At 44.5% G+C, this 24,620-nt stretch overlaps 1 protein-coding gene across 2 annotated transcripts in view; it reads right to left on the bottom strand.

Moving 5' to 3' along the window:
• The window catches only part of NPHP4 (nephrocystin 4), a 292,086-nt gene that overhangs the window by 248,195 nt on the left and 19,271 nt on the right, over positions 1–24,620 (bottom strand). For both annotated transcript variants that reach the window (XM_056544490.1, XM_056544489.1), the window contains one exon: positions 12,900–13,040. In XM_056544490.1, the coding sequence (XP_056400465.1) occupies positions 12,900–13,040 (141 nt within the window). The remainder of the gene's footprint in view (positions 1–12,899; positions 13,041–24,620) is intronic.

The following is a 24,620-nucleotide window of genomic DNA, read 5'->3' as shown; positions in this document are numbered from 1 at the left end:
TTTTTCTAAGCCGCAGAAAATCAGTGTTTTTTCGTCACTGTTGTGGTGAGCCTTCATATGCTCGATTAGTCTGGCCGAGCCGATCCCTGTTTTTAGGGACAGTATTAGCGCAGTATTATAGTAGTTATATTCTTGTATATAGGAGCAGTATTATAGTAGTTATATTCTTGTATATAGGAGCAGTATTATAGTAGTTATATTCTTGTATATAGGAGCAGTATTATAGTAGTTATATTCTTGTATATAGGAGGCAGTATTATAGTAGTTATATTCTTGTATATAGGAGCAGTATTATAGTAGTTATATTCTTGTATATAGGAGACAGTATTATAGTAGATATATTCTTGTATATAGGAGCAGTATTATAGTAGTTATATTCTTGTATATAGGGGCAGTATTATAGTAGTTATATTCTTGTATATAGGCACAGTATTATAGTAGTTATATTCTTGTATATAGGAGCAGTATTATAGTAGTTATATTCTTGTATATAGGAGGCAGTATTATAGTAGTTATATTCTTGTATATAGGAGCAGTATTATAGTAGTTATATTCTTGTATATAGGAGGCAGTATTATAGTAGTTATATTCTTGTATATAGGAGCAGTATTATAGTAGTTATATTCTTGTATATAGGGGCAGTATTATAGTAGTTATATTCTTGTATATAGGAGGTAGTATTATAGTAGTTATATTCTTGTATATAGGAGCAGTATTATAGCAGTTATATTCTTGTATATAGGAGCAGTATTATAGGAGTTATATTCTTGTATATAGCGGACAGTATTATAGTAGTTATATTCTTGTATATAGGAGCAGTATTATAGTAGTTATATTCTTGTATATAGAAGGCAGTATTATAGTAGTTATATTCTTGTATATAGGAGCAGTATTATTGTAAATATATTTAGTGTGTAAGGGGTTGCCATCCAGCTTACCTGAAAAGTAAACCTTATGCGCTGACACATCCACCATTCTCCTATCTCTGTATAATAAAGGGGTCAGAGTTGTTTTCCAGCGGATTCTCAATTCCTACCACGTAATACATTCAGTCTATAAATATCAGGTATCACAATAATAAACTCACAATGTTAATGCTCCATTTCAAGCTGGGTTTATTAGAAGACAAAACAAACAGCGGGCAGAGGATCACCGGAGCAGAAGAGCGGCGGAGTATAAATATCACCGCTCGCCTCCCCAATATCAACACACCGCCGCTTTAAAATCACCTTGAAAGGAAGAATTCTGGCTGCACGGTCGTCCCTGTCACATCACAGCGCGACATTTGATCCGGTAAACTCCACGCAGAGCTCATTAGGGATAATAATGACATTTTTTACAATAAAAGCTGTGGCACAGGATGGCGGGTACTTAGCGGGTATTGCTTTGTGCAGCCAGTCAGGTACATTTGCTGGAGGGAGGACTAAATCCACCGTGACATTTGTTACAGGTGCCCCATTACCGATGGCAAATTATAGGATACAACAGAGAAATCCTAAATAAAGGCCGCAGGGATTCTGAACGCACAAGTGACATAGTCTGTAAAGTGCGCCTCCGCCCAAAACTTTCCTGTGTAGTTTCTTTGTAGTTGTTTTTTTTCTTGTTTTTGGCCTTCAGTTTCTGGGACAGAATGTATAGTACTAATACAAGGCTGGTTTAAGGATTTTTGCCACCCTAGGCAAAAGCAAATTTTGCCGCCTCTTGACCCTGTCCATTGGCCCGGCCTTTGACACACCCCATCTTACTACTGGGGTGACACAGTGTAACAAACCTCCTCCGCATGCTGCTGGCTGAGTGAGTGATTCGGATGATGGTTATGTAACTTTCTTGCGGCAGCCAGACCAGTGCCCCCCATCAAGAGGGCGCTCTAGGTGGCTGTCTATTTTGCCTATAGGCAGAGCTGGCCCTGTACTAATAACTGGCCCACAGTCCCTGGTCCTAACTGAATATCCAACTCCCAACAAACAATAATCTAAAAAAGTAAGGGGAGGTGCCTAAAACATAACTTTTATTGGTATAATAATAAAATCTCACCAAATTTAGGTGTGGACCCATCACCAGATATGAAATTAGTTAAAAATCAGACTTAACCATAGCTGACATAATAGTCACACATGCTCATAATATACGTCACTCCTGACGCATTTCTATCACAATAGGTGAAGTCATCAGGGGAATAAGGTCATATACTGACCACACTTAAATAAGGAATGATGTAAAAAAAGACAAACAATGGGCCTCATTGACTAACAGTGGAATGTAGTTTTCTTTGTGGGTTTTTGTTTGCGACAGCTATTTTTCCATGGTATTTACTATTGCATGTCGTATTTTCCATATGTTTTGCTCTTTTTACACATGTTTCTGAGCTGTCTGGTTTTTCAGAGCTCATATCAGCCAATTTTATGTGGAACATTAGGTCATTTGTAGGTTTCTTTGAAAATGTAGGTTTATTTTTGGAGACAAGCCCCTTTTCCCTTATGGCCACGCCCCTTTGTAGGGCTTTATGTGTAAAGTGGATAGTAGGGTTTTTTCGATTTTTTTTGTAGGAAATTCTGGCGCACAAGACACAAAAACCCTACAAAATCTACTCGGTAAAGCCTTAGTAAATGAGACACAATGGGGGAGATTTATCAAAACCTGTGCAGAGGAAAAGTTGCCCATAAATTGCTTCTTTTATTTTTAACAAGGCCCCTGAAAAATGATAGAAGTGATCTGATTGGTTGCTATGGGCAACTGGGCAACTTTTCCTCTGCACAAGTTTTGATAAATCTCCCCCAATAAGCGCAAAGTCGGAATATAAAAAATTAGTATTCTACTTCCCATACAGCATTCTCACTCATATTGCAGGGATTTGATAGTACAATGTAAATGCTGCCCAGCTGCTTTGGGGACAATATGGTTCAACAATAGGACCAAAGTCATCCAGCGGGTACAAGCAGTATTGGCTGAGGGTGAAGCTATTTCATCTGGGATCCATTCTGGAGATAGGTTGAGGTCCTGATATAAGATTCTGCGCCGGATGCAATACCTGCAGTGGTAGGGAACCCTTTCACTCGGATACTCCGCATCCACAGAATGTATAGTACAAAGTAGGAGTTGGCACCAAGTCCTTGTGCCTTCTCGTGTCTTGTTGTTGTGCCTTCTCGTGTCCTGTTGTTGTGCCTTCTCGTGTCCTGTTGTTGTGCCTTCTCGTGTCCTGTTGTTGTGCCTTCTCGTGTCCTGTTGTTGTGCCTTCTCGTGTCTTGTTCTTGTGCCTTTTCGTGTCTTGTTGTTGTGCCTTCTCGTGTCTTGTTCTTGTGCCCTCTCGTGTCTTGTTGCTGTGCTTTCTCGTGTCTTGTTCTTGTGCCTTCTCGTGTCTTGCTGTCGTACCTTCTCGTGTCTTGTTCTTGTGCCTTCTCGTGTCTTGTTGTCGTGCCTTCTCGTGTCTTGCTGTCGTACCTTCTTGTGTCTTGTTGTCGTGCCTTCTCGTGTCTTGTTGTCGTGCCTTCTCGTGTCTTGCTCTTGTGCCTTCTCGTGTCTTGTGCCTTCTCCTGTCTTGTTGTTGTACCTTCTTGTATCTTATTGTTGTGCCTTCTTCTCGTGTCTGGTCGTTGTGCCTACTCGTGTCTTGTCGTTGTGCCTTCTCGTGTCTTGTAGTTGTGCCTTCTCGTATCTTATTGTTGTGCCTTCTTCTCGTGTCTGGTCGTTGTGCCTTCTCGTGTCTTGTTCTTGTGCCTTCTTGTATCTTGTTCTTGTGCCTTCTCATGTCTTGTTCACGTGCTTTCTAGTGTCTTGTTGCGGTTCTTTCTCGTGTCTTGTTCTTGTGCCTTCTTGTATCTTGTTCTTGTGCCTTCTCGTGTCTTGTTCTTGTACTTCTCGTGTCTTGTTCTTGTGCCTTCTCATGTCTTGTTCTCGTGTCTTGTTCTTGTGCCTTCTCGTGTCTTGTTCTCGTGCCTTCTCGTGTTTTGTTGCTGTTCTTTCTCTTGTCTTGTTCTTGTGCCTTCTTGTATCTTGTTCTTGTGCCTTCTCGTGTCTTGTTCTCGTGCCTTCTCGTGTCTTGTTCTTGTGCCTTCTCGTGTCTTAATCTTGTGCCTTCTCGTGTCTTGTTCTTGTGCCTTTTTGTGTCTTGTTGTAGCGCCTTCTCGTGTCTTGTTGCTGTGCTTTCTCGTGTCTTGTTGTAGTGCCTTCTCGTGTCTTGTCGTTATTCCATCTCGTGTCTTGTTGTTGTGCCTTCTCGTGTCTTGTCGTTATTCCATCTCGTGTCTTGTTGTAGTGCCTTCTCGTGTCTTGTCGTTATTCCATCTCGTGTCTTGTTGTAGTGCCTTCTCGTGTCTTGTCGTTATTCCATCTCGTGTCTTGTTGTAGTGCCTTCTCGTGTCTTGTCGTTATTCCATCTCGTGTCTTGTTGTTGTGCCTTCTCGTGTCTTGTCGTTGTGCTCGCGGACACGTTATAATCATAGAATAAAAGAAATCCTGGCACTCACAAATACTCTTGAATCACTTTAGTGTTTATTCACATAGAATCTTTAGGTAAAGTTGCAATCCCCCCTATGGGAGGGGGCGTGATGAAAGACACCAAACCCCCTCCCATAGGCTTGCATTGAGGGGGCGGAGTGTAACATCACACGGGGGAGGAACCGTGACATCACGATACTCCAGCCCCGTGATCGTGATTCATCAGACCCGAGCGATGTTCGCTTCTGAGACTGATGATAGAGTGGTGCTGCATGAAAGACCCCCACGATCAGGCATCTTACCCCCTATCCTTTGGATAGGGGATAAGATGTCTTAGGGCTGGAGTGCCCCTTTAATTCAAAAGTGGAATTTTCCTTCTGATGATTTATCAGCATTAGCGGAGCAGTTCCCCTTGTGGACAGCAGATGGAGCCAAAGTAGAACGACAAACACCACGTGTCCCATGGGCAGCATTATGACCTGCCAGACTGTAAATGTCATTAGGGAATGTATACACATCCGTATGGATAAGCCCTTTAAATGGATTGAAACATAAAGCTGGAACCAAATAAATAAACATCAGACATGAAAAATAATCTTAAAGGGAGGGTGTCAGTGAGAATAAAGGAAAGTATGGGAGCAGTAGGGGGTAATGGAGGGGGACCGTCCAGGGCAGAGAGTAGCCCCCACTTTGCTTTACCTGAGAAGTTCACAATATTACATTAGGGAAGATTTACTTTTATAAATTCTATAGATTTATGGTACAAAATAAACCAAATAAACTAATGCCCAATCTCTGCACTACATTTAATTTGTTTCTGACACTTTTTAGACACTTTTATGCCATGCTTAATAGGGGGTGTGGCTTAGAAATGAAGGGGTGTGGCTTGTTAGGACATTTCGTGCCAATAGCTGCACCAAACCTTTAGCCCAAACCTTTTAGTATAAAGACAACTGTTGAAAAACTTCAACTCCCAGTATGCCCGGACAGCCTTTGGCCAGTGTTCCCTAACCAGTGTGCCTCCAGCTGTTGCAAAACTATAACTCCCAGCATGACGGGCAGGTTTTTGGCCAGTGTTTCTGGACCAGTGCGCCTCCGTTTGTTACAAAACTACAACTCCCAGCATGCCAAGGCAGACTTTGACCAGTGTTTACTAACCAGTGTGCCCACAGTTTTTCAAAAATGACAACTCCCAGCATGCCTGGATAACATTTGGCCAGTGTTCCTGAACCAGTGTGCCTTCAGTTGCTGAAAAACTACAACTCCCAGCACGCCTGGATAACCTTTGGCCAGTGTTTCCCAACCAGGGTGCTTCCAGTTGTTGCAAACTACAACTCCCAGCAAGCCCGGACAGCCTTTGGCTGTCCGGGCATGCTGGGAGTTGTAGTTTTGCAACAGCTGGGGGCACACTGGTTCATAAACACTGGTGTAAAACATGGCTACTTATTGTTAAACTACAGACATAAAGATGCTCCAGATTAGTTACACAGTATTGGCAAATCTGGGCCATTATCGTCATTCAGTAATCAGCTTGTAATACTAAATTTACCCAGCAGGGGTCACTGCAGGAAAAAAAAATAATGCAACAAAACTGGAGCCAAAGCTGCGAGCCATAGGGCCTAATTTAATATATATTGGTCAGTAGAAAGGCGTCATGTGACCTGCGCTACGCAATATCGTCCACTTAAAGAAGTAAGAGAGACATTTGGTGAGAAATCTTTAATTTAGGAAAAAAAACTACGGGGAGTAAATCAATAAAACCAGCGCTTCACCACTGGTCTGGAAGGGGTTATCCCACCTGTAGGGACCCTGATCGACCATGAGAATAGAGGTCACCTGTCCCCGAGTGAACAGAGCCGCAGCGTGCACGTTTAGACATCGCTCTATATATTCTCTATGGCCAGGTTTTCCAAAGAGTGTGCCTCCAGCTGTTGTAAAACTACAGCTCTCAGCATGCCCAGACAGCCTTTCGGGCTAATATCCACAGGAGAAACGAGCTGAAGAAAAATTCAGCAATAAGGTTCACCAATATCTGGTGTAAATTTTATCCAATACACTAAAGCCCTGCCCACTTTTGAAAACAGTCTCAAAAAAGGCATAAAAAATCAGAAAAACTAATGTGCAATAGAACGTGACTTTTGTCAGAAAGTTTAATTTAGTTAGACAATAATAGAAAAACATGGTTGCTTTCTGTCAGACAGAGCCCCACCCCTGACCACAGGTTGTTTGTGGTATTGCAGCTCAGCTCCATTCACTTCAGTGGAATAAGATGCAATACTGCATACATCCTGTGGACCAGTGTGGCGCTGTTTCTGAGAGAAAGCAACCATGTTTTTCTAATACTGTGTAACTAAACTAAACTTTCTGGCAAAATTCTGACATCATTTCTCTCCCCTGAGGATGCTGTCAGTACAGACAAGCAGAAACACGTTGGGAGTGTTTAAGTATATTACCATTTTTTTCTTCTGTATATCAGTGTTTCCCTTCCAGGGTGCCTCCAGCTGTTGCAAAACTACAACTCCCAGCATGCCCTAGGCTGTCCGGGCATGGTGGGAATTGTAGTTTTGCAACAGCTGGAGGCACACTGGTAGGGAAACATTGGTATAGAGATGAAAAAGAGGGTAATATACTTAAACACTCTAAACGTGTTTCTGCTTGTCTGTACCGATAGCATCCTCAGGGGAGAGAGATGATGTCAGAATTTTGCCAGAAAGTTTAGTTTAGTTACACAGTATTAGAAAAACATGGTTGCTTTCTCTAAGGAACAGCGCAAAAACACTGGCCCGGGCATGGTGTGAGTTGTAGGTTTGCAACAGCTGGAGGCACCCTGGTAGGAAAACACTGTTGTATATACAGTGGGGATCAAAAGTTTGGGACCCCAGGTAAAAATTTGTATTAATGTGCATAAAGAAGCCAAGGAAAGATGGAAAAATCTCCAAAAGGCATCAAATTACAGATTAGACATTCTTATAATATGTCAACAAAAGTTACATTTTATTTCCATCATTTACACTTTCAAAATAACAGAAAACAAAACAATGGCGTCTGCAAAAGTTTGTGCACCCTGCAGAATTTATAGCATGCACTGCCCCCTTTGCAAAGCTGAGACCTGCCAGTGTCATGGATTGTTCTCAATCATCATCTGGGAAGACCAATGTCAATCTCAAAGGTTATAAATGCCCAGACTCATCTGACCTTGCCCCAACAATCAGCACCATGGGTTCTTCTAAGCAGTTGTCTAAAAATCTGAAACTGAAAATAGTTGATGCTCACAAAGCTGGAGAAGGCTATAAGAAGATAGCAAAACGTTTTCAGATGTCAATATCCTCTGTTCAGAATGTAATTAAGAAATGGCAGTCATCAGGAACAGTGGAAGTTAAAGCAAGATCTGGAAGACCAAGAAAAATATCAGACAGAACAGCTCGCAGGATTGTGTGAAAAACAATTCAAAACCCACGTTTGACTGCACAGTCCCTCCAGAAAGATCTGGCAGACACTGGAGTTGTGGTTCACTATTCCACTATAAAGAGATACTTGTACAAATATGGTCTTCATGGAAGAGTCATCAGAAGAAAACCTCTTCTACGTCCTCACCACAAAAATCAGCATTTGAACTTTGCAAATGAACATATAGACAAGCCTGATGCATTTTGGAAACAAGTTCTGTGGACCGATGACATTAAAATTGAACTTTTAGGCCGGAATGAGCAAAGGTACGTTTGGAGAAGAAGGGGAACAGAATTTAATGAAAAGAACCTCTGTCCAACTGTTAAGCATGGGGGTGGATCAATCATGCTTTGGGGTTGTATTGCAGCCAGTGGCATAGGGAACATCTCACGAGTAGAAGGAAAAATTGATTCAATAAAATTTCAGCAAATTTTGGATGCTAACTTGATGCCATCTGTGAAAAAGCAGAAGTTAAAGAGAGGATGGCTTCTACAAATGGATAATGATCCTAATCACACCTCGAAATCCACGGGGGATTACATCAAGAGGCGCAAACTGACCTCAACATAATTGAAAATCTATGGATAGACCTTAAAAGAGCAGTGCGTGACAGACAGCCCAGAAATCTCAAAGAACTGGAAGACTTTTGTAAGGAAGAATGGGCAAAGATACCTCAAACAAGAATTGAAAGACTCTTGGCTGCTACAAAAAGCTTTTACAAGCTGTGATACTTGCCAAAGGGGCAGTACAAGATATTAACTCTGCAGGGTGCACAAACTTTTGCAGGGGCCAATTTTTTGTTTTCTGTTATTTTGAAAGTGTAAATGATGGAAATAAAATGTAACTTTTGTTGACATATTATAAGAATGTCTAATCTGTAATTTGATGCCTTTTGGAGATATTTCCATCTTTCCTTGGCTTCTTTATGCACATTAATACAAATTTTTACCTGGGGGGCCCCAAACTTTTGATCCCCACTGTACTAAATTGTACAGACAGTTAGATTAAACAGATTCTGGTGCCTCCAGATGTTGAAAAACGATAACTTCCAGCTAGCCCCGACAGCCAAAGGCTGTCCGGGCATCCTGGGAGTTGTAGTTTTGCAACAGCTGGAGGCACCTTGGTAGAGAAACACTGTTGAACATACCTAATTGTATTGATAATGAGATGAAACAGAATATGGATTATATGCCTGTCCTGCAGGTGGCTAATCCACAGCTGTGCATAAGTAAGTGCCCCCCTGGCTGACCCTCCCTGAGCACGTGGCGGTGTAGCCTGCAGGTGATGATTATAATAGCTCTCGGTTAATGGCTATATGCTACCGGGAGCTGACAGACATTCCCAGCCGCGAACCATTTCTGGCTATGATGAGATCTGTAAAAACTCGGTGTCAGGAACAGCGACCGGCTTAAGTGCAAATGAAACAAGCAAACAAACGAAAAAGCAGAAAACATCAGCAGAAAACACTAATAAATATTAAACATTTAGGGCTCAGCGCTCTTCTCCCGGCTGTCAGCGCTGAGCCGCACTGGAGGACGCTCTTTATATGTATGCGCGTATATGGAGAACAGCTTTCCACTCAGCCAACAAGCAGCTCTCATGCATTAGGAGTGTCAGGGAATGACAGGGAGCGGCAGAGCCGAACACAACTCATTAATTCACTGTAATAACCACCGACCGAGAGATGCGCAGAGCATTGCTGCCCTCCAGTGGTCATTGTGTAGAATGCACGGGGAACAGGAATTTCCCTAAAATATGGGGAAACGAGAAGAACTCATGGGCCCCAATGTTAAATCTGTACCGGGGGCCACAACCTGCCATTACGTTACCATTAGCTGCCATTATGTTACCATTAGCTCCATTTTAGTAGAGTAGAAACACACATAGTCCTGCAGATAGGGGGGGACCCCATTTTGGTGAGAGGCGAAGGTCCCAGCAGAATAAAGAGAACTTGATACCGCACTGTATGGTGTGGATATATAATATTAATACAGTGCCCCCCCCCCGACCTGCGATCGCATAAACGGCTATCCAGCAGCGCAGACTTCTTCAGCTGCCACCGGATAGCCGTTTACTGTGCCCTGTGTTGTCCGGTGATGGTCACTCACCTGTCCCCGAAGTTCCGGACCGTCCTCTTTGGGCTCCTCTGCATCGCTGTTGCCCTCCTTCGTCGTCATCACTTCACCGCGCACGCCATTCCGTCATCCAATAGGAGCGGTGTGCGCAGCGAAATGACGGCGATGAGGAACGACGATCCAGGCCAGCAGAGATGGTCCGGAGCAGCGGGGACACCCCGGGGACTCGGCGACAGCAATGGAGGGCGAATACAGGGCAGCGGTGATGGTCCGGAGCGGCGGGGACAGGTGAGTACAACCTCCTATACTTTACATTGCACGGATCCCTCAACATACGATGGTTTCAACTAACGATGGTCCATTTGGAATGAATTACCATCGTATGTTGAGGGACCTCTGTATATTGCTCTTTGCAAATACAGCAAATTCCACCCGGAACAAGTGAAAATTCTGGGCGGAAATTGTTAGTGTAAATCCACCCTTAACCCCTTAAGGACCGAGCGTTTTTACGTTTTCCTTTCGTTTTTTCCTCCTTACCTTTTAAAAATCATAACCCTTTCAATTTCGCACCTAAAATCCATATGAGGGCTTATTTTTGTGCCACCAATTCTACTTTGCAGTGACATCAGTCATGTACCCAAAAAAATCTACCGAGAAGCTTAAAAAAAAATTATTGTGTGACAAAATTGAAGAAAAAATCTCAGGCATGGAGCAGTCATTCGGCGACAGCGAGGAGGCAGGAAAGGATCCACCTCGCATCTTGCAAGCTGTTTGGGATGCCGCGATTTCACCGCACCACAGAAAGTTAAACAGTACTTATCAGCTGCACAGGAAGTTGTGTAGTTCTTTCCAGTCTGACCACAGTGCTCTCTGCTGACACCTCTGTGCATTTTATTAACTGTCCAGAGAGGAGTAAATCCCCATAGCAAACCTATCCTGCTCTCGACAGTTCCTGATACAGACAGAGGTGTCAGCAGAGAGCACTGTGGTCAGGCGGAAAGGAAATGCAAAAAGAAAAGAACTTCCGGTGAAGCATACAGCAGCTGATAAGTACCAGAAGGATTAAGACTTTTAAGAAAATGTACAAATATGTTTAACTTTTTGGCATCAGTTTATTAAAAAAAATATATATATTTTCCAGTGGAGTAGAATTTTTGAGTTTTAGTTTTTTCCTCCCCGCCTTCTAAAATCTATAACTTTTATATTTCTATCAACAGACCCATATAGGGGCTTGTTTTTTGTGTGACCGATTGTACTTTGCAATGATATCACTTATATTACCATAAAATGTACAGAAAACCCAAAAAATTTATATTTGTGTTAGGAAATTGAAAAGAAAACTGAAATTTTGCACATTTTTGGAGGGTTTTGTTTTCACGCTGTAGACTTTACGGTAAAACTGACATGTTTTCTATATTCTGTGGGTCAATGCAATGAAAATGATCCCCGTGATTACATACTTTTCTATTATTGTACTGCTTTTAAAAAAAACTAACTATTTTCACAAAATAAGTACCGTATTTTTTTGCCGTATAAGACGCCCCCCCAAAACTGGGGGGAAAAAGTCGGTGCGTCTTATACGGCGAATACACCCCTATCGCGGCAGTCCCTGCAGCCATCAACGGCCGGGACCCGTGGCTAATACAGGACATCACCGATCGCGGTGATGTCCTGTATTAACCCTTCAGACGCGGTGATCAAAGCTGACCGCCGCGTCTTAAGGGAAAGTGACACTAACCCGGCTGTTCAGTCGGGCTTTTCGGGACCGCCGCGATTTCACCGCGGCGTCCCGAACAGCCCAACTGAATAGCCGGGTTAGTGCTTACAGGACACCGGTAGGGACCTTACCTGCCTCCTCGGTGTATTCTCCGTTCAGGGATCCCCTGTATGGCCGGCGCTCTCCTTCCTCGTCATCACGTCGTCGCGTACGTGCGTCAGCGTGCATAACGACGTGATGGCGGCGACGGAGAGCGAGGATACCCGGCCGGCAGCAGAGACGTTCCGGAGCGACGGGGACACGGCGACAGCGATGGAGCGACATCCAGGGCAGCGGCGACGGGTCCGGAGCGGCGGGGACACGTGAGTGTTACCTCCTATGCAGTGGTCTTCAATCTGCGGACCACCAGATGTTGCAAAACTACAACTCCCAGCATGCCCGGACAGCCAACGGCTGTCCGGGCATGCTGGGAGTTGTAGTTTTGCAACATCTGGAGGTCCGCAGGTTGAAGACCACTATTGGGTTCAAAATCTTAATTTTTTTAGATTTTGCACCTATAAATTGGGTGCGTCCTATAGGGCGAAAAATACGTTATGTTTAAAATTACCCTATTTTGACCACCTCTAACTTTCTCATTTTTCTGTATACGGGGCTTTATGAAGGCTCATTTATTGTGCCGTAATCTGTCGTTTTTCTGGGTATTATTTTATGTCATATTACATTTATGTCATTCACAATATGGAATCATTTACATAAAATGTTGATAGTTTGGACATTTATGCATGCGGTAATACCAAATATGTTTGTTTATTCTTTTTTTTTTTTTTTACACTTTTTGGGGGTAAAATTGGAAAAGATGCAGATGTGAACAGGCGCCAGGCATCGGATGGATAACAACAGTTTATACTGAACCTCAATGGGGTCTGCGGGGTCCCACCATGGTGCATGCAGTGTTATTTTTCCTATTAATCCTGATTATTTTTTTCCGGTTGTTGCTACTAAGACGTCAGGTTGGAACAGTCCTCCATTATGATTTCTAACAAACATGACCTATGACATTTGTTTTCATAACTTGTGCATTGGTTATGGATGTTGTGTCCTCCTCTGAGAACTAACCCCGAGTTACCTTTGGCCTTCATGAGCCGACTATAAATGACCCATAAAGGTGAGGGCTATAGATTTTATATTGGCGCCCCAAATCTTCAGGTTACCCCTCCATCACTCACCTCATTGAAGAAAACTTTGGATGTTTGGCCTGTGACTGTTTTTATTGGTTTTATCAAACTTTTCCAAGTTCTACCGAAGAAATGGTGGTAGGTGATATCGAAGAGCGAAAGTCGGAGCTGATATTGTGCTTCCAAGGTGCCCTGTAAAAGGGAAAGAAACATAAGTCCCGGTTATACAAAAATAAAGAAATACCCCAAAATGTCTCTGCTGTCATCGGCTCAACTCTACAATCTAATTCTGTATTTTTTTTAAATGTTTTTTTCCTTTCTTTTGCTAATAAAGTGCAGCATAGTCTATTAGACAAAAATGTAAAGGTTCTTGTGTACCTGATTTAGCTGATGTGGCAGGCATGGGATATTTAGCCATACTGATCCCTATTCCGTCACTGAAATGATTTTCTAATGCTGCCTACATTTCCCATGAATCCTCTGGCTTTGCAGAGAGAGGGGATGGAGTCTGATCACTGCACCTGGTCATCCAATTAGGCTGCTGGTGCTGGAGATCACACAAGTGATCTGATAAGTAGGATGGGGTCAGTTCACATTATGTGCAGTTTTGATGTGTTTGCCTATTCAAAGTGTGTTTTTTTTTAGATAAATAATGACATTAGACGAAACAGTGATTTGACCTATAATCACAACTGAGGTGTTTTATAAGAATTATGTTTTATAAAGATCTGAAGTCTTTAGACTGTGTTCACACGTTGAACTTTACTGCATTTTGAAGAAACCAAAAATTTACAATTCTCTCATTCAGTATTTTAGTAGTTTAAACCCTTCATACTGTTTAGATTACAGACATTAATTATGTTTACTTTTTTGGAGTTCCAAATTTTTTATATGGAGACTTTTTTATATATATATATATATATATATATATATATACATTTAAAATGTCTTACAGTTTTAGCCCCACCCTAGGGTACGGTACAATTGGCTGTACAATATCCTGCAATACATATATATTCCAATGTGCTGTCAAACCACCAATCTCCTATTACATTCTGCCTATGACTGTAATAAAAGATGTGTGGGGGGGGGGGGGGAGGGGGGTGTTAAGTCCATTAGATACATAACAGGCCTGAGGACTGTCAAATAATTACTTAAGATGCCACAGATATACCTTCTGAATACTGCAGCTGCTATCTCTATGGGATCAGGAAATATATATAGTAGTTATATACCTTCCCTCCAGCTCTATCTGTATACTGCTGCTGCTATCTCTACAGGATCAGGATATATAGTAGTTATTAGGGGTGTGAATCGCCAAGAATTTGGCGATTCAATTCGAATCGCGATCCCAGTGTGGCGATTCGATATATCCCGATATATTGCGATACCGTCTAGGTGACGATACATCGCGATATATCCCGATTCTGTCTAAAAAACTATGTCTTTTACACTTTTATTAAAACTTTATTTTTATTTTATTTTTTTATACACTTTTAGTCTTTTAGGAATCATTAGATTCCTCAGACAGATGAATAGAGTTCTATTGAACTCCATTTGTCTGCGATCCATTGATAGAGTCTGGTCCAGCCAGGATCTATCAATGACAGAGCCACGGAGAGCAGGGAAGCAGAGGTAAGTCCTCCGGCTACCTCCACAGTGGATCGCGATCGCGCTGCGGGGGGGGGGGGGCGATCTAGCCCACCAGGGAGCATACACATGTCCCTTTAGACGTCGCTGTCAACTTTGACAGCGGCGATCTAAAGGGTTAATAGCCAGCCGCGGCGATCGCCGCATGCTGGCTATTAGCGGCGGCCCCCGGCTACTGAGAACAGTCGGGGGCTGCAGAGTATGGAGCGGGCAGGAATCCCGAGCCCGTTCCATACTCCCCTGTGAGCGCCGCATACAGTCTCCCCGTGCAGACGTGCGGGGAGCGAAGGCAGAGGACGCAGGTCTGTACGGGGAGAAATAAGCCACGCCCCCTCATCTCCCTCCCCCCCCCCCCCCCCCCCCGCACGTCTGCAGAGCAGGGGAGAGAAGACAAATACTGTACACAGCTTCTCATCTCCCCTGCTCTGCTTCGGAGGACACAGGCTGCAGAGTATGGAGCGGGCACGAGTCGGGAGCCCGCTCCATACACACTGCAGAGCACCGCATGCTGGATATTAGCGGCGGTGATGCATCAGCGGCCCCCGGCTACTGAAATCAGCCGGGGGCCGCAGAGTATGGAGCGGGCACGAGTCGAAGCCCGCTCCGTACACCCAGAGCGCCGCCGCGTCAGATCCGGCTGACAAAATGTGGAACTTGTATCTCCTGATGCCCGGGACATGCTGTTCCGGGGATCAGGAGATACAAATTCCACATCACTAAACGAATCGATTCAAAAATATTTTGAATCGATTCAGTATCGGCAAGTGAAAAATCGCGATAATCGCGGGAATCTATTTTTCCTTACATCCCTAGTAGTTATACACCTCCCCTTCAGTTCTGTCTGTATACTGCTGCTGCTGCTATCTCTATAGGATCAGGATATATTGTAGATATACACCTCCCCTCCAGCTCTATCTGTATACTGCTGCTGTTATCTGTATGGGATTAGGATATATAGTAGTTATAAACCTCCCCTCCAGCTCTATCTGTATACTGCTGCTATCTCTATAGGATCAGTGTATATAGTAGATATACACCTCCCCTCCAGCTCTATCTCTATGGGATCAGCATATATAATAGTTATACACCTCCCCTCCAGCTCTATCTGTATACTGCTGCTGCTATCTCTATGGGATCAGGATATATAGTAGTTTTACACCTCCCCTCCAGCTCTATCTGTATATTGCTGCTATCTCTATGGGGTCAGGATATACAGTATAGTAGTTATACACCTCCCCTCCATCTCTATCTGTATACTGCTGCTGTCTGTATGTATGGGATCAGTATATACATTAGTTATATACCTCCCCTCTAGCTCTATCTTTATACTGCTGCTGCTATCTCTATGAGATCAGGATATATAGTAGTTATACACCTCCCCTCCAGCTCTATCTCTATGGGATCATGATGTATAGTAGTTATACACCTCCCCTCCAGCTCTATCTGTATACTGCTGCTGTCTGTATGTATGGGATCAGTATATACATTAGTTATATACCTCCCCTCTAGCTCTATCTTTATACTGCTGCTGCTATCTCTATGAGATCAGGATATATAGTAGTTATACACCTCCCCTCCAGCTCTATCTCTATGAGATCAGGATATATAGTAGTTAAACACCTCCCCTCCAGCTCTATCTGTATACTGCTGCTGCTATCTCTATGAGATCAGGATACATAGTAGTTATACACCTCCCTTGCGGCTGTGTTGATCGCGGACCCCCGGGAACAGGTAATTATAACACCGGGGATAGGGGGAGGCGATGGGGTAGCGGCGGTATGTGGGCAGAGGATGGGGGGAGGCAATGGGGCAGCAGCGGCGGTACGTGGGCAGAGGATGGGGGGGAGGCGATGGGGCAACTAAGGTGGTTAGACTCAGGACAGGCAGGGGGAGAGAAGCGGGCGGCGGCGGTCTCTGGCACCGCAAAAGCCACTGCAGTTCGTTGATTTAAAGCGCCCGCTGATTTAAATCACTGATCTGCAACGGCTTCTGCCCCGCCGGGGGGGATTGAAATAGCCGATAATTTATACCGGAATATCGGTCAAAGTTAGGCTGGGTCCACACTACGTTTTGTCCCATACGGGAGCGCATACGGCAGGAGGGAGCTAAAACCTCGCGCTCCCGTATGTGACCGTATGCGCTCCCGTATGCCATTCACTTCAATGAGCCGACCGGAGTGAAACGTTCGGTCCGGTCGGCTCATTTTTGCGCCGTATGCGCTTTTACAACCGGACCTAAAACCGTGGTCAACCACGGTTTTAGGTCCGGTTGTAAAAGCGCATACGGCGCAAAAATGAGCCGACCGGACCGAACGTTTCACTCCGGTCGGCTCATTGAAGTGAATGGCATACGGGAGCGCATACGGTCACATACGGGAGCGCGAGGTTTTAGCTCCCTCCTGCCGTATGCGCTCCCGTATGGGACAAAACGTAGTGTGGACCCAGCCTTATCGGCTATCGGCCTGAAAGGCCACAGATTATCGTATCAGCCCTAAAAAATCTATATTGGTCGATCCCTAGTTGGGACCTCGTGAGTTCTGAGCTTAGAAATGGAATAAGTGCTGTTCCACTGGATTTAGGGGATTGAGGTCCAGCAGTCACACGAGCTTTAGCGGGGATTGATATCGTAACTCACGATTAGATGCCGGCTTCACTTCTCTCTCCACTAGTCCAGAACCCAAGAGATATGCTGCTCAGGAATTATGGTCTAACCATGTGACCACACATGAGACCTCCAAAGGTCCTTCCACACACCTTACTAGAATTAACATGAGTCATGTGACCTAAGGTCCTGCGGCACTATATAGCTAATTAAATATACAATTATTTATACATGTAAACATCACAGAATTGCATAAGAAAGAGGCGACTAGGGGCTATCCTACCAGGAGGATGCTACTGGAACGAAGTAACTCTGACTTTGGGGACCACCACACAAGGTACGGTAAACAATACGGTACCGGGACACCACACTTGTATCCTTATCTCATTTTTTGCGCACAATGTTGGTATATCTCATTGCTGACGAGTCTGATATTATGCTGTCAGTCATACCTTGTATTCCTCTGTCTTATACATTGTGCCAACTATTTGTCTGTTTTTGTTTTAAATGAAAAAAGTTTTATAAAAAGGATCTAATTGAAAAAAAAAAAATCGACATGTGAACACAGCCTAAGAAGTTTGGTTGACTTTCCAATGCATTGCTATGGCAAAACCTAAACCTTTACATTTGCAGAAATAATACCAATGTGTCAGTGATAAGAGCGACGATCACTGTGAAATGTTACAACAACAAATCTTTACAATGAGTGATCAGGGGACACATTCAGCTCTGCTACATCTGATCATACACAAAGAAAACAAGTAAATCTTTACTCCTGTACAAATGCAGAGTAAGGATTTTATATGTCTGAGACGCTTGTCCCATCCTGACCCTCCTATGACGCAGCAGCCAAACAATAGTTGGCGAAAAGCTGATAAAATGCTGTACAGTGATCCCTCAACTTACAATGGCCTCAACATACAATAGTTTCAACATACAATGGTCTTTTCTGGACCATTGTAAGTTGAAACCAGACTCAACATACAATGCTATAGAGAGCCCAGATCTGTGAAAAGTGTCACTGGCCGGAAGAACCGACCAATCAGAATGGGCAATTTACTGGTAAAACCCCTGTATTACTGAAGCGTATGCACTGACTGGTGTCTGGTAGCGCCCCCTACAGTACAGGGAGGTATTACATGTTCTGTACTCTGGACCTGTATCACTGAAGCGTATGCACTGACTGGTGTCTGGTAGCGCACCCTACAGTACAGGGAGGTATTACATGTTCTGTACACTTTACCTGTATTACTGAAGTGTATGCACTGACTGGTGTCTGGTAGCGCCCCCTACAGTACAGGGAGGTATTACATGTTCTGTACACTTTACCTGTATTACTGAAGTGTATGCACTGACTGGTGTCTGGTAGCGCCCCCTACAGTACAGGGAGGTATTACATGTTCTGTACTCTGGACCTGTATCACTGAAGCGTATGCACTGACTGGTGTCTGGTAGCGCACCCTACAGTACAGGGAGGTATTACATGTTCTGTACACTTTACCTGTATTACTGAAGTGTATGCACTGACTGGTGTCTGGTAGCGCCCCCTACAGTACAGGGAGGTATTACATGTTCTGTACACTTTACCTGTATTACTGAAGTGTATGCACTGACTGGTGTCTGGTAGCGCCCCCTACAGTACAGGGAGGTATTACATGTTCTGTACTCTGGACCTGTATCACTGAAGCGTATGCACTGACTGGTGTCTGGTAGCGCACCCTACAGTACAGGGAGGTATTACATGTTCTGTACACTTTACCTGTATTACTGAAGTGTATGCACTGACTGGTGTCTGGTAGCGCCCCCTACAGTACAGGGAGGTATTACATGTTCTGTACTCTTTACCTGTATTACTGAAGCGTATGCACTGACTGGTGTCTGGTAGCGCCTCCTACAGTACAGGGAGGTATTACATGTTCTGTACACTTTACCTGTATTACTGAAGCGTATGCAGTGACTGGTGTCTGGTAGCGCCCCCTACAGTACAGGGAGGTATTACAGGTTCTGTACTCTTTACCTGTATTACTGAAGTGTATGCACTGACTGGTGTCTGGTAGCGCCCCCTACAGTACAGGGAGGTATTACATGTTCTGTACTCTTTACCTGTACCAGGGTTAGCTGCTCCTTTGGACACCAGGTAAGGGCGACTCCATGTTACTTTTTTAGGACATTGCATGTACTGGACAGGACCCCGAAGAAGCTCCTGTCCTCTACATAGACCAGTGTTTCCCAAGCAGGGTGCCCCCAACTGTTGCAAAACTACAACTCCCAGCATGCCCGGACAGCCTTTGGCTGTCCGGGCATGCTGGGAGTTGTAGTTTTGCAACAGCTGGAGGCTCTCTGCTTGGGAAACACTGACATAGACAGTGGTTACAGCTCCCAGCAGATCTTTCTTACCATTATATATAAGGATTTGCTTTATCTATATTAGTTATCTACTTATTTTTCTTTAATCCTCACCTTTTTCCTATTTTTGGATGACATTTTGGTGCCTTTAAAACCGATTACCAAGTTTCCATAGAGTTCTGGTCTCAACATACAATGGTTTCAACATACAATGGTCGTCCTGGAACCAATTAATATTGTAACTTGAGGGACCACTGTATTAGGATAAGTAATAATAAAGAGGGGGCACGGCTGCAGGTGTAGTGTAGACGTAGGTGTCAGAGATGAGAACCAGCAAATGATGCGTCTGAGCAGCAGCCTCCATGGGTACAAGGTGCGCTCCGCTCTATGGCGGCCACAACTGTAAAGTCGCTGACATTACTGAACATAACGTCCGGCAACAAATCAATAGACGGAAATCTCAGCTGCTGCAGCGTCTCTTCTACTAACTGGTACCTAGAAATATTAGACTTCTCCAGTAATTGTAAAGTTCACTTATATTCACTATGACCGAATCTAAGGTGTATGGCCATCTTAGAAGTTATGAAGGGGTTAAGACACATGGGGAGGGGGGGTACTACCACATATGGCTCCACATTATACTGGCGGGGCAGGAAATAAAAAACCCATCCCAGTAAATCATCTCCTATCACCGCCATGATCTCAGAGGATGGAGTGCGCTCATTTATTGTAATCCGGCCCCGTTCCCCAAGGATCGCTATAAATCTCTGATAAGAGCCATAGAATCCTGATTGGTAATATGTCCGGGAGCTTCTGCATCGCAGACTTGTTATATTTCCTGCCGCTTCTAGGCCGGGGGTTTGTAAACTGTAGACTCACCCTGTGAATGATGGGACAGAGGAGAATCATTAACTTATCCAGGATTAATGGCGGCCACGAATGAGCATTACTTCAGAGGAGCCGAGAAGACAAGGTCAAGTGTGAGAGCACATCACTGCTATAGGATGATACAGGGTGAGGGGTCCTACAGACAACCAGAGCCAAGGCGCCACCAACATCAATGGACAGCCACCATCACTGCTATAGGATGATACAGGGTGAGGGGTCCTACAGACAACCAGAGCCAAGGCGCCACCAACATCAATGGACAGCCACCATCACTGCTATAGGATGATACAGGGTGAGGGGTCCTACAGACAACCAGAGCCAAGGTGCCGCCAACATCAATGGACGCCCACCATCACTGCTATAGGATGATACAGGGTAAGGGGTCCTACAGACAACCAGAGCCAAGGTGCCGCCAACATCAATGGACGCCCACCATCACTGCTATAGGATGATACAGGGTGAGGGGTCCTACAGACAACCAGAGCCAAGGTGCCACCAACATCAATGGACGCCCACCATTACTGCTATAGGATGATACAGGGTGAGGGGTCCTACAGACAGCCAGAGCCAAGGTGCCACCAACATCAATGGACGCCCACCATCACTGCTATAGGATGATACAGGGTGAGGGGTCCTACAGACAACCAGAGCCAAGGTGCCGCCAACATCAATGGACGCCCACCATCACTGCTATAGAATGATACAGGGTGAGGGGTCCTACAGACAGCCAGAGCCAAGGTGCCGCCAACATCAATGGACGCCCACCATCACTGCTATAGGATGATACAGGGTGAGGGGTCCTACAGACAACCAGAGCCAAGGCGCCACCAACATCAATGGACAGCCACCATCAATGCTATAGGATGATACAGGGTGAGGGGTCCTACAGACAACCAGAGCCAAGGCGCCACCAACATCAATGGACAGCCACCATCACTGCTATAGGATGATACAGGGTAAGGTGTCCTACAGACAACCAGAGCTAAGGTGCAGCCAACATCAATGGACGCCCACCATCACTGCTATAGGATGATACAGGGTGAGGGGTCCTACAGACAACCAGAGCCAAGGCGCCACCAACATCAATGGACAGCCACCATCACTGCTATAGGATGATACAGGGTGAGGGGTCCTACAGACAACCAGAGCCAAGGTGCCACCAACATCAATGGACGCCCACCATCACTGCTATAGGATGATACAGGGTGAGGGGTCCTACAGACAACCAGAGCCAAGGTGCCACCAACATCAATGGACACCCACCATCACTGCTATAGGATGATACAGGGTGAGGGGTCCTACAGACAACCAGAGCCAAGGTGCCACCAACATCAATGGACGCCCACCATCACTGCTATAGGATGATACAGGGTGAGGGTCCTTCAGACCACCAGGGGCAAGGTGCCACCAACATCAATGGACGCCCACCATCACTGCTATAGGATGATACAGGGTGAGGGTCCTTCAGACCACCAGGGGCAAGGTGCCACCAACATCAATGGACGCCCACCATCACTGCTATAGGATGATACAGGTTGAGGGTCCTACAGACAACCAGGGGCAAGGTGCCACCAACATCAATGGACGCCCACCATCACTGCTATAGGATGATACAGCTGATCATATAAGAAATAACAACTCCGTCCCTTTAACTAAAACACATTCTGTCTTCTTTGTCACTTTGTCACCAGCTTCGGTATCGTTGGTCTGTTATATAATATTGCGGTGTTGTTCCCGTCACTTCGCCTCTCGCTGCATAATTGTTCTGTGGGGCTGGAGAGCGCAGCTCCGGAGGAGAAAGGAGCAGACTCCAGCAGGGACAGTGACCACAGCCTCCGCTGAGCCTCACGTCTGACTATTATAGTTACGGGGACACTTCATCGCCAGTGACGTCACAAGTGAAACACACGCTGGGCGACATATCAGGTGACAGGGCTGAGGAGTCACACTCTGCCGCAGAGATCAGACAGTGCCCGGAGGCTTCAGGTAGAAGGATTCCTGGGGCCCCGTCACGTCTTTTATCACTTCACTATTTTTCATTGACACGTCTGAATTCATCTAAGATGGAACACAATGTACTCACAGACTATTATTGGTAAAACATCGCGCAAAACATGTTTTTCAACAGTTGTTTTCTTTATGGCTATATAAATGGGCTTTTGTAGGATGATACAGTATAAGGCACTTTGTGAACCTGGGAAAACTACACACGCAGCAGGTTTTACACTATGCAAAAATCTGCATTAAAGGGGTACTCCACTGATCAGCTTTTGGAACAAACATGTTCCGAACGCTAGAGTTGGCGCCGGGAGCTCGTGACGTCATAGTCCCGCCCCATCATGACGTCAAACCCCACCCCGCCCTCTCAATGCAAGTCTATGGGAGGCGGCGTGACAGCCGTCATGCCCCCTCCCATAGACTTGCATTGAGGGGGCGGGGCGTGACGGCAGAGGTGTCACGAGCGCCGGCTCCAGCGTTCGAAACAGTTTGTTCCAAACGCTGAGCAGCGGAGTACCCTTTTAAAGGGGTACTCCGGTGAAAAACAATGTTTTTCTAATCAACTGGTGCCAGAAAGTTCTACATATTTGTAAATTACTTCTATTAAAAAATCTTAACCCTTCCAGTACTTATCAGCTGCTGTTGTGTAGATCTTTTCTGTCGGACCACAGTGCTCTCTGCTGACACCTCTGTCTGTTTCAGGAACTGTCCAGAGCAGGAGAGGTTTGCTATGGACATTTGTTCCTACTCTGAACAGTTCCTGACACGGACAGAGGTGTCAGCAGAGAGCACTGTGGTCAGACTGAAAAAACTACACAACTTCCTGTGGAGTATACAGCAGATGATAAGTACTGGAAGGATTATTTTCTGGAAACAGTAAAAAAAAAAAATAAAATGTTTTCCACCAGAGTACTCCTTTAAAAGAGAACTTTGGCAAAAAACAACTTATCCCCTATCCATAGGGTAGGGGATTAGTAGCTGATCGCAAATTCTATTTGATGGCTTATTTTTTGCGTCACTAATTCTACTTTCTAATGACATTAGTCATTTTACCCAAAAATCTACGGTGAAACAGGGAAAAAAATCAATGTGCGGCAAAATTGATGAAAAAAACACTATTTTGTAAATTTCGGGGGCTTCCGTTTTTACGGCAAAAATGATACCTTATCTTTATTTTGTAGGTCCATATGGTTAAAATGATCCCCTACTTATATAGGTTTGATTTTGTCGCACTTCAGAAAAAAATCATAACTACATGCAGGAAAATTTATACGTTTAAAATTGTCATCTTCTGACCCCTATAACTTTTTTATTTTTCTGTGTTCAGGGCGGTATGGGGTTTTTAGCGGTACCATTTTTGTTCTGATCAGACTTTTTGATCACTTTTTATTCACTTTTTTGTGGTATAAAAAGTGATCAAAAATGCGCTATTTTGGACTTTTGAATTTTTTGCTCGTACGCCATTGAACGTGTCGTTTAAAAAGCGGTATATTTTTATAATTCGGACATTTCCGCACGCGGCGATACCACATATGTTTATTTTTATTTACACTGTGTTTTTTTTTTTTTGGGAAATGCCGGGTGATTCAAACTTTTATTAGGGGAAGGGATAATTTAAAGGGTTAATGATTTTTTTTACACTTTTCTTATGCAATATTATAGCTCCTATAGGGGGGGCTATAACATTGCATTAACTGATCTTTTACACTGATTGATCGATCTCCATAGGAATGGATCAATCAGTGTTTTCGGCGATTGAATGCCTGGATCTCAGGCTTGAAGCATTCAATCGGCGATCGGACTGCAGGAAGGAAGGTAAGAGACCTCCTCCTGTGCTACAGATGTTCGGGATGCCGCGATTATACCACGGCGATCTCGAACAGCTCCCTGAGCTAACCGGCAACTTTCACTTTCATTTTTAGCCGCGCGGCTCAGCTTTGAGCGCGTGGCTAAAGGGTTAATAGCTATTAGAGGCGGGTCCCGGCTTCACTATGACACCGTGCCCGCCGCGATATGATGCAGGGTCACCGTGTGACCCCGCGTTATATCGCAGGACCGAGACCCAGGACTTACCCATACGTCCTAGGTCCTAAAGGGGTTAATGATAAATTCCCCCTTTAGTGTGCATTAAAATTGTGATGCAGACCGTCCCTCAAAAGTGAATTTCCGTCTCATAAAGGGACAGTAGATCTAGAACAGATTTGATATATTTTCTGGGTATACCAGGGTCTTTTAACGTTCACACGGCAGAATTTCCAAGCAGAATTCTGCAGGAATATTCCGCTCAGA

This window comes from Hyla sarda, chromosome 10 (genome assembly GCF_029499605.1).
Source record: "Hyla sarda isolate aHylSar1 chromosome 10, aHylSar1.hap1, whole genome shotgun sequence".
NCBI lineage: Eukaryota > Metazoa > Chordata > Amphibia > Anura > Hylidae > Hyla > Hyla sarda.
Note: the sequence above shows the minus strand (reverse complement) of the source record. Positions and strands in the feature narration are given on the sequence as shown.